This window comes from Hakea prostrata, chromosome 4, assembly GCF_041222555.1.
Source record: "Hakea prostrata isolate BN-2017 chromosome 4, UWA_Hpros_2, whole genome shotgun sequence".
Taxonomy (NCBI): domain Eukaryota; kingdom Viridiplantae; phylum Streptophyta; class Magnoliopsida; order Proteales; family Proteaceae; genus Hakea; species Hakea prostrata.
The window spans coordinates 20,680,348-20,690,500 of record NC_142603.1 but is presented as its reverse complement, the minus strand read 5'-3'; the positions used below and the strand labels follow the sequence as shown (position 1 = coordinate 20,690,500).

At 33.5% G+C, this 10,153-nt stretch overlaps 2 protein-coding genes across 2 annotated transcripts; one reads left to right on the top strand and one right to left on the bottom strand.

Moving 5' to 3' along the window:
- Positions 1-4,209: 4,209 nt before the first annotated feature.
- LOC149018422 (uncharacterized) lies at positions 4,210-4,804 on the bottom strand. The gene is made up of 2 exons (XM_089153891.1): positions 4,741-4,804; positions 4,210-4,508 (listed from the first exon to the last, which is right to left on the bottom strand). Exons 1-2 carry the CDS (start codon positions 4,802-4,804, stop codon positions 4,210-4,212), a joined length of 363 nt encoding a protein of 120 aa, XP_089010017.1.
- Positions 4,805-6,159: 1,355 nt separating this feature from the next.
- Positions 6,160-9,676, top strand: LOC149018421 (E3 ubiquitin-protein ligase RSL1-like). Its single transcript, XM_089153890.1, has 3 exons — positions 6,160-6,167; positions 6,279-6,388; positions 8,934-9,676. Exons 1-3 carry the CDS (start codon positions 6,160-6,162, stop codon positions 9,674-9,676), a joined length of 861 nt encoding a protein of 286 aa, XP_089010016.1.
- Positions 9,677-10,153: the final 477 nt, after the last annotated feature.

Genomic DNA, 10,153 nt, shown 5'->3' with positions numbered 1-10,153 from the left:
GAAAATTAAGAAAAGCAAAAAGAAAAAAAGGCTTATGTTTGTTTGTCTTTGTCACGGACTAAGAGTGGGAAAAGAGAAGGATGTTTCCTCCACGCAAGAAGGCATATTTTCCATAAAATAAAATATCTTTGTCTGATTGAAGATAAATGAGCCAAGTGTATCAACCATCTTCTGATCTGATGTAGCCAGATGGAATAATAAAACCTTATCCATATGTGTTTCTCATCAAATTCTGATAATATGTGAGAATTTTAAACATGAATGATACAAATTAAAAATCGAATAAAAAATAGTCATTAATTTTTTATTGATTTTGATTAATTAAAAAAATAATTTATTTCTTCTTACACAAAGGGGAAACAAAAAAAATGAATTTTTTACATGAGTCCGCTTCGTTTTCATCAAACTTGGTGCATCCTTTCAAAATTGAAACATTACGTACAAATAGCCCTCCACATTTAATACCGTCAGGTTTGTTTTATCTTTAATTTTAGGTTTTTTTTTCATTTTATTATTATTATTATTATTTATTATTATTATTTACATCTGGCCCACTTAAGTTGGGCCAAAACTTTTGTTTGTCTACTTGAATGAATTTTATTTCAGTTGGTCCAAAGTTATCAACTGAAAAATATTACAAAGAGGGAAGATGGTAGTTGAAGGGACATGTAATATGTTAGCTAAATTGTTCTAAATATCTGCCGTAAGATCTATTAACTAAATCTGAATTGTCTAATAAAATTTTTATTTTATCTCCCATTATTTATGGGTTAGTTAAGTTAATCTTTTAATACTAGTTAAATTTTCAAAAAGAAAAGAAGAAAACAACACTCGATTCTAGCTGAGGTCATTAGAGTAACGTGTTTTTCTTGTTCCTCTATTTCTTGGTTCATTGAAAACTCTTTCATTAAAAACAAACCATACATTTCCTCACTATATAAAACCATAAACGAAAAAGAGAGGAAGAAAACATAGAAATACCTAAAGAATTCTCTTGAGAAGAATGAGACGTCCAACAATGGAGAGATAATTTAGCAGAGATAATTGAGAATCCCAGACAGGAGAGCAGCAATCATTGTTGTGAGAAACATCGAGAGGATTTGTGAGTGAGACGAGAGAAAAGGAGTGCATGTGAAATGATATTATCTTCGAGACGATAACAAAAAAACTATTGGAATTATAGATTTTCAGTAACGAACTCTTATCTTGATGAAGGTATGTGAAAGGGTTTTTAGTGAAGCCGATAGAAAAAGAACAGAGGAAGAACAAAGAGACATTACCGCAAATGAAAATCGACAACTGGTGATGTTAAGTTAAACTTAACTAATCCATAAATAATTGGAGGGAAAATAAGAATTTTATTGGACGATTTAGATTTAGTTTAACAAATCTGACAATGAATATTTAGAGCCGTTCAACTAACATATTCACACGTCCGTTCAGCTATACTTTAGCCTTACAAGAAACCTAACATTAGTTTTTTAACTTTTGTTGTTAAGTTGAAATGTGTTATGATATAAATGTCCCTCACTCCTTTCTCACTCCTCTCACTCACTGTGTACTTAATCCTTAGGGTGGTGAAGGGATCATCATCTCTTCTTACAGTTCGTTAGAAATTCTATCACCCCTGACGACCACCACCATTACCCCTGCTGGCAACCACCACCCCACCTCCACCGGTGTAAGAGGTTCTTTACCACAAGAAGAGACAGAAATCCCCAGCTGCCAAGAACATCAAGCCTTGAAGCTACAAAATCTGCAAAACAAACGAGTACACAAATAAAATATCAGATCAGAAATAATAAAGGAACAAAAGAAGAATAGGAAAAGGTAGCAGCACAGCCTTGAACTCACGCTATCCAAGTCTAAACCATCAATCCTTGATAGTTAATCCAAATAGTTCATGCATTTTACCCAATAACTGCGTAAATCAATGTAGCAAATTTTATGGGCCTCGTTTCAGGCTCTGATCCGGCCGCAAGATTCAATGTTCATCCCACTTTATGAATGCTTTTTGTTTTTGGTTGCCAACCCCGGTTCCAAGGCTTTGCCCTGACTAATCCGGTGTTCAACCCGGATCGCACACCTGGCTATGGTGGGTGAGTCTCCCAATGAGGATTTTTTGCATCCACAAAGTTTCGATACTAGAACTTTGCTTAAGCGGACCAAGCTACTTACCACTTGGACCAACCCCCGTTGGTTGGATTCTTTTAATTCCTAGCTCCAACCTCTTTCCCTTTCAGCAAATCAACCCATTTTTTTTTTGGTACAAAAGGGCTTTATTAAGTCTGGATGGGATATTAATATGCCTTAGCGAGAGTCGAACTCACGACCTCTTCGCTAAGATGTGTTGGTTTCAGCCACTAAAACGACTCTGCGTTGGCTATACCAAACATTTCTACCAATGGTTTTGGTTGGTTAATTCTACTCTTGTTTGCATCAATTCTGATTTTCAATCCGTGGAGTGAGCATCCAAAGATTCTAAAACAATAAAAGGAAAGAAACAAAATGAGCATTCAAAGGACTATAGTTCATGAGATCTTGGAAGTTTAAAGGTTGTAGAGAGTTTGGGAACTTGACTAATTGAGGTTGAGTCCAACTCCACAACATCGGTGGGCTCACTGGTCGATGAAATTTGTGGGCTGGTGGATCCATACGCTTTAGACATGTTGGTAGATAAGAGGGTAAAGCTAATGATTGGATGTCGAAGGTAGAGCTTCCATCGGAATCCTCCTCGGTGTTCTTTCCGGGCCCTCCTCTCAAGTTGAGGGAGGTCCTCTAGGCAGATCTAGCATCTTAAGGTTTGATATTTTGTTTCTTTTGTTTGGGTTCTTGACCCATTATTGTACCCAAGAAAAAAAATGTTATAACAGGTTGAAAATTCAGTAAGGTTTGGTTTTGGGCATTTTGATTTGGTCTAATGTGCCACATATGACGGGTTGGCCTGAACCAGCCCAAAACTATTTGGTTTTTGTCCCCTCAGCTGGTAGCTTGCATATTAAGCTTTAGTTTGGGTCGATGTTCAATTCAATTTTAATGGTTCGGATTAGGAATTGAAAACCCTATCTTTACCCCAAAGCAAAATACTAAAACAACAGGATATTGGATCCACAAGTGCAGAACCAATATAGGTTACTCATTACAGACCATACCAGTATTGTGTCACATAATCTTGAAAACTCATAAAGTATATAAATGGTCTTTTTTTGGGGATTAATTATAATAAATGATATTTTTTTTCTTTTTTTATACAAAGGGAAAATTAACTGAGATGACCTTGACAATCCACCTAGAGGAACATCCTGAAAGACATATCGAAGAACACTTAGGATCAAGAGTAACTTTAGACATCTAATTGACAGCTTTATTTGTGTTGCACTCAACATGAACACACCAAATGCAATCCACACCTCGATCGTCTTTAAGAGAGTTTGTCTCAAGTTGAAGGCACAAGAAATAAAGCTCATATCCATGGCCACCCTCAACCCTTCACAAATTGCAACCAACTCCACTTCAAACACGTGACCATGGTGATTTTTTTTTAACGAAACCACACCTAGAGTTGCGGAAAACGCCAACTTTGGCTACGTCACCCTAGTGATACTTGCTTTTAGGGGGGAAAAAACACAAAAATATATGTAATTTAAGCAAGGATTTAAATGCTTTAGACTATGGCTTTAACATTAATATCATCCTATCAAATCAAAACATTTAGTTCCTTATTTAAGCTTGTTAAATTATCAGTTATTTTCGATAACTATAATATTTTCTTAACACAACATCTTCATTCCCTAATTACAAGATAATAAAATAATACAAACTTCCCTAGTATTGCTTTTTATCTCTTAAAAAAAATAATAATAATAATTTATACCATCATAATATAGATTGAGGTAGGGCAAATCAAATACTCAACCCTGATCAAACTTTAGTCCATAATATCACCTTTTCTTTAAGCCCAAATAAGGAGAACTGAGAAGCATTATAATCAAATTTTTGCAACCTCCTGTATAATTTCACAGGAAATTTCTTTATATATATTATGTTGAAATGGGCTCTTATAAACTCTAATTTTTTTAGTTTTATATTTGCGGTTCCAAAAACTCTTCTTTTATTCAAATATTAGAAGATGATAAAGAAACACGAGAACAACCTGTATTTTTCCCTTCCTTTCCCTAACAAACTCAATCCTATATTCCATTTCAAAATCTATGAGCACTGAGGCGTAACGCTCTTCACAGTAAACGAAGATGGATTCCCCCATGCATACTTGAAACTCACTGATTTGCAACCATACAAGGGCTGTGCAAGTTTCAAATAATACCCATTAACAGTCACAACTGAAGTGTCTGGTTTCTCCATTGTAGAAAATCCTGGGCTTTTCAGTATCACATCCAGTTGTGAGCATTTGCAATTGTTGTATATTGTGACTACGTACTCAGCTTTTCCTTTAACCACCTTCCCAGTTTTACCTTGTGAAATTTTAAGACATGGTCGCTGGCAGAAACCTGTAGTTTTGATACAAGAACCAAAGATAAAACAACAAAAAATAAGAATCTAAAAGATAAAGACAAACAATAGGGTTTTCATGAACTTCAGTTTTCCTACACAAGATAACCTAACAATTTTTGTTGAGAGAATTATTTCAATGTCTTGATCTCAGGCTATAACTGTGGTACACCAACTAATACGTCAAAACCCACAAAAAATAATTCATTGATGGAAACAATGATAACTAACCCTTTCCAAATAAACTGAGGATGAGAATTGCACAGAAGAAAGACACCATCGAAGTTGCTGCCATGGCTGTTCTTGCTAGATATACAGCCTTTCAAGTCTTCTCCTACTTCACGACTGAAATACCATACAAGTTTCAGTTCTTTATACTCTTAATTCCACAGATCAAATCAACAGTCAATGCATTTATATCCTTTATTTGAACCTCCAAAATTATCATTTATTGTTCCCAACATGGAAAACAATCTGCAAGATCTCATTTGTACAGATTTTCTTCTTAATCTGTTCTATTATTTATGACAACTAATATGTGGCGTCTATGTATCTTTCATTATTAAAGAAAAATCATACTATCATTCTACTATTATAAAAGTATAAACTCAAGGGATATAGCTACATTTCATTTTTCTCCAATACCCTTCTGTAGGTATACAATCAATTAGACCTTTAAATTAAAAATAAATGATATCTAAAATGATAAATTCAAATTATTGATTTAATTACTTCTCATTTTTCAAAGAAATCATTAATCTCCATTCCCCCAAAAACAAATATGCAAAATCGGTTTTGAAATGGAAAGCCAAAGTTTAAGGAAATATAATTTAATACTAACCATTAATAAATAGAATATACAAGAATAGTAACATTTTCCACTCACATGAGTCAATCTAATTAATTAGTCCTCTACCTCTTAAGTTTCCTCATAAATCACCCTACTTTCTAAACTACCTTCAATCGTTAATTCAAGTGTAAATAATTGATTGCCTAAAAATGTAAATTTACTTTTAATAATTTAAATAATATTAACGTTAATTACAATTTCAATTTTACGTGTTATTCATGTTTCTTTCCCTTGGCTCTCTTAGTAATCACATCTTCATCTTCCATGACATTGATTTGGGAAAGAGGAAGAATTCTCAATCAGAGGATGATTCTCATTCCCACTTTCTTTTCACTTGCGATGGTGTATTTTACACCCCCCCCATTCCTCTTTCAAAAAAAGGGGAGGAGGAGGAGGGGGGAGGAGGAGAAAGAAGGAGAGGGGGGGGGGGGGGGGGAGAAAGGGAGAGGAAGGGAAAGGAAGGGGGGGGGGGGGGGGGGGGGGGGGGGGGCGGGGGGGGAAAAAAAAAAAAAAAAAAGGGTTTTTTTTGGGGGGGGGGGGGCCCGGGGTACCCAAAAAAAACAAAAAAACAAAAAAAAGAGCTGATGAAGATATGAATGACTATCTCCCCCAGTTTTCTCTTTGGTTATGATTATTGTTGTATATTCTTTTCTTAATATCCTGCTGATTTCTTTCTATAAAAAACAAGGAGGACAAGAAGAAAACGATTCATTTCCCTCCTGGTTTTTTTTTCTTTCTTTTTCCTGTTTATGTTTGCAAGAGAGAATGTCATATGGGGTTTCTTATGTATTTGATGAATCATGTCACAGTGAGAAGGCACAAAAATAAGGTGGACATACAACATGTAGTGACGTAGGAGGCGGAAGAAATGCATAACTGGTAGAGGTTAATTAGTTTGCTGTTAAGTGCACAAAACCAGTTGTTGCTTTTATATTCTTTCTCCCCCCCCCCCCAAAAAAAAAAAAAAAACCCTTTCTGTGTCGCTGATAGAACTCAAGTCCATTGTAGTATATTTAACTTTTACAATTTGTTAAAACAAATTAGTAGGGTCTAATTCAGCTTGTTTTTGAACTCCATGATGGATCTAGTGTGGTTGTCACTATTGGGAAGTATGTCACATTGAAGAACATGATCATCAATTGAAATGGAATAGAACCTAATCTAGGTGGCATATAAATCACATTGGTTTTGAGATTTCAAATGCACAATCCCACTGTTAGATTTAAATCAAGAAGTCGTGAAGTTTCTGTCCATAAATCAGCTAGATCGGACACTGAGGACCATCAAATGAAGGACTTGATCAAAACTAGATAGGACACCCTCAAAAACGAGATTTTTCGTTGTTCTTTCTTTGAATGAGATTATTTTTCCATTTTTATTTTCTTTCTTTGATTAACTTTCAAATTCCACTAATTGCCTCAAGCAAATCCTTATTGTTGAACGAATCCAAATACTAAGATGATTCACTACACATAGATAAATTTGAATCAGTACTACCATGATAAATATAAATTACAAAAATTACTTAAATTTGGCAAGGCATCTTATGCTCATTTCCATGTTATGTAAAGGTAAAATAAAACAAAACGAGTGGAAATACATTAAAACACATACAATTAATTACTCAAAATAATATACGTAAACTAAACTTACCTGTGAAATCTCACCCCATCTGGACAAAAGCAAATCCTCTTCAAGAAGATTCATTCAATAACCATCCTCATCCAAAATGTCACAAATCTTCATAAAAGGATCCCTATCAATTGCAATTAATTGAGAGCACAATGCTGTCCATGTTAACCACAACAGATGGCAACCAAGGAGATCGTGTCAAAACTGAACCAAATAATTTTAATGGAGTATGTATCAATATACTACCACCTTTTACCTTAACTACTTCAATTCATTAATATGTTGATTTATCTTCAAATTTAAGAAGTTAACATTTCATGATTTTTTCATCATTAAATAATTTACAAAAATTTTCAGTCTCGTCCTTTGAGTTACCTCCTAATTTTTTTATGTCACTCCTTGAGTTACTCAATTTATCAGTCAAAACCCTTATTACTGACACAGTTAGTCACAATTAGGTTTTATTCAGGGCCAGAGCCAGGATTGATCCAAATAATGAGCTTGGATCACCTTCCGTCGAATAAGCACTAATGTCTTTTCACCATATATATTATGTAGGATTGAACATTGGGGGGCCCGAATAATGAGTCTGGATCACCTTTTCGTCTAATAAGCACTAATGTCTTTTCACTATATATATTAAGTGGGTAGTAGCGGGATCTATTGTGGATCCCATCTCAGAATATTTTATTATATTCTGATGTAAGAGGGTCTACAGTAAAAATTTAGGTAAATTAATAGGAGGACTAAAATATAGATAACACAATTATAAGTAAATTATAAAAAAATATAAATTAAAATAAAGCATAAGGGCTAAAATTGTGGGAGAAAAACTTTAAAAACGTCATGAAAGAAAATTGTGAAAAAAAATTGAGGGAGAAATTATAGGAAAAAAAGATAGATTTGAAGTCTATTAACTAAATATGGGATAAACACTCAATTTATCATAAATTAAGTAAAAAAAAAAATCAATGATTATGATTAGATATAATAATATAAATGGCAGAAATTTAAATATCCAACTAATAAAACTTAAAATTTAAATTGCTATGAGTAGAAATCCAAACTTTATGAGAAAGTTTAGGAATTCAAAAATAAAATTAAATGATTACGATTAGATATGATAAAATTGATGCCAAGATCTAAATTTCCATCAATAGGAAATGAAATTTTAAGACAAAGTTTAAGGATTAAAAAAAAAATCAATGATTATGATTAGATTTGATAACCATATTTAAATTGCTATTAGTAGAATCAAAATTTTAAGAAAAAGAAAGAACAAGGGAAAAAAAAAAGAAAATATGCTTTATAAAAAGAATATTAGAAAAATTTTGAATGTGAGAGAAATACAGAAAATAATTTAAGAAAGAGAGAGTGAATACCTGATAACTGTGGAGAAAATGGAAACTCCAATATCTGCTAACTACTTCAATAGTCGTGAGATCGTGTGAGAAAAAAAAAAAAAAAGAATAAAAGAAGAGGGATCGTGGAGTTAGTTTTTAACTAGAATTTAACATTTTATTCCTTAAAACTAGGGGTTTAATGATAATCATTAATGATTAAGAATGACATCTATACCTATCATCTTTATCTTAAATTTTTATTTTTATTTTTAATTTTTGGAAGGGATCAAAATAGTGATATTTCACATGTAATATTACCTCTACTTTCTAAGTTTATGAGCCCTATTCATGAACCATATTTCTTGAACTTTATGAGGATATATAGTAATTTTAAGCTATATATAGATTACAATTTACAAGAGTAATTATCCATTTTTATACTTTATACTAAAAAACTCCTCAGAATTTTAAAAAATTAATTGTCTTTTGTAGTTGAGATAAATTTGCAACTGTTTAAATTCAAATTTCAATTTGTGATATTTGAACTTAAATTTCAAATACCGCAATCTCAGATTTAAATCCTTTCATTGTGCTTTCAGTTTTCTCAGTTTATTTGAAACTTAGAAAAAGAAAAACCATGTCTTCTTCATCTGGTCCTCCATCCAAAAGGAAAAAGACTTCTTCTGCAACCAAGCAGGAGGTGCAAGATGAACTCAATAGCCCTCAAGAAAGATCCATCCGATGCAAAATCTGCTTTAGACCCTGTAGAGATTCAAAGTCTTTTTCTGTGAAGGGATGCAACCATGTATTCTGTTCTGATTGCATTACCAGTCATGTGAAATCCAAGTTAGCAGTGAAGAAATCGATTATAACGTGCCCAGATTTGAGCTGTACAGCAAAATTAGAGTATGATTCCTGTCGTTTGATCCTTCCAGCCGACGTGATTGACAGGTGGGATGTTGTTCTTTTTGAGTCTTTAATTAGCGAAGATCAGAAATTTTATTGTCCCTTCAAAGATTGCTCAGCCATGTTGTTGAATGATGAGTTGGGAGTAATTAGAGAATCAGAGTGTCCCTTTTGCAGAAGACTGTTCTGTGCGCAATGTAAGGTTCCATGGCATTCAGAAATGGAATGCATAGATTTTCAGAATTCAAAAATCAATGAGAAAACCAGAGAAGGCAAAAAAGTGTTTATGGAGGTTGATAAGAAGCAGAAATGGCAGAGATGTCCCAAATGCTACTGTTTCTCGCAGATCACTTGCAGGTGTGGGTTCCGTTTCTGCTACAATTGTGCATCTCTGTTGGAAAATCACAGTTTCATGAACTGTAAAGCAGATCTATGAAATTTTTTTTTTTAATAGGAGGGGTTCTTCAGTGAGAGCTCAAATTTCTGATTATCTATGCTTTCTTCAATTTTGTTTGTTATTCTTTTTCTTTCATTAATGGAATGAATGATGTTGCTTTCAGTTTTTCACTCTAAAATGCATAACTTTTAAAAGGAAGGGATCATTGGGAAAAACATTTAGAAATTTATTTATTTATTTATTTATTTTTTTTGGGTTAGAAAAGGGTCTTTATATTAATGTGTGACCCACGCAAGGTATCAAGATTACAAAAATCGAGAAACCAAGGATCCCAATGTTTTGGGTTTAGAACTATGGATTCTGTTGATAGATGAGAGGCACTTGGGATATACAGAGCCCCACAGGCCTTATTCTAGAGTTGAGACGATTAGGGATGCCCTTATCTGTATTTTGGATCTTAGGATCAATCAAGTTGTGATATTTTCAAATTGCCTCCTGCCGTTAAGGCCTTAGATG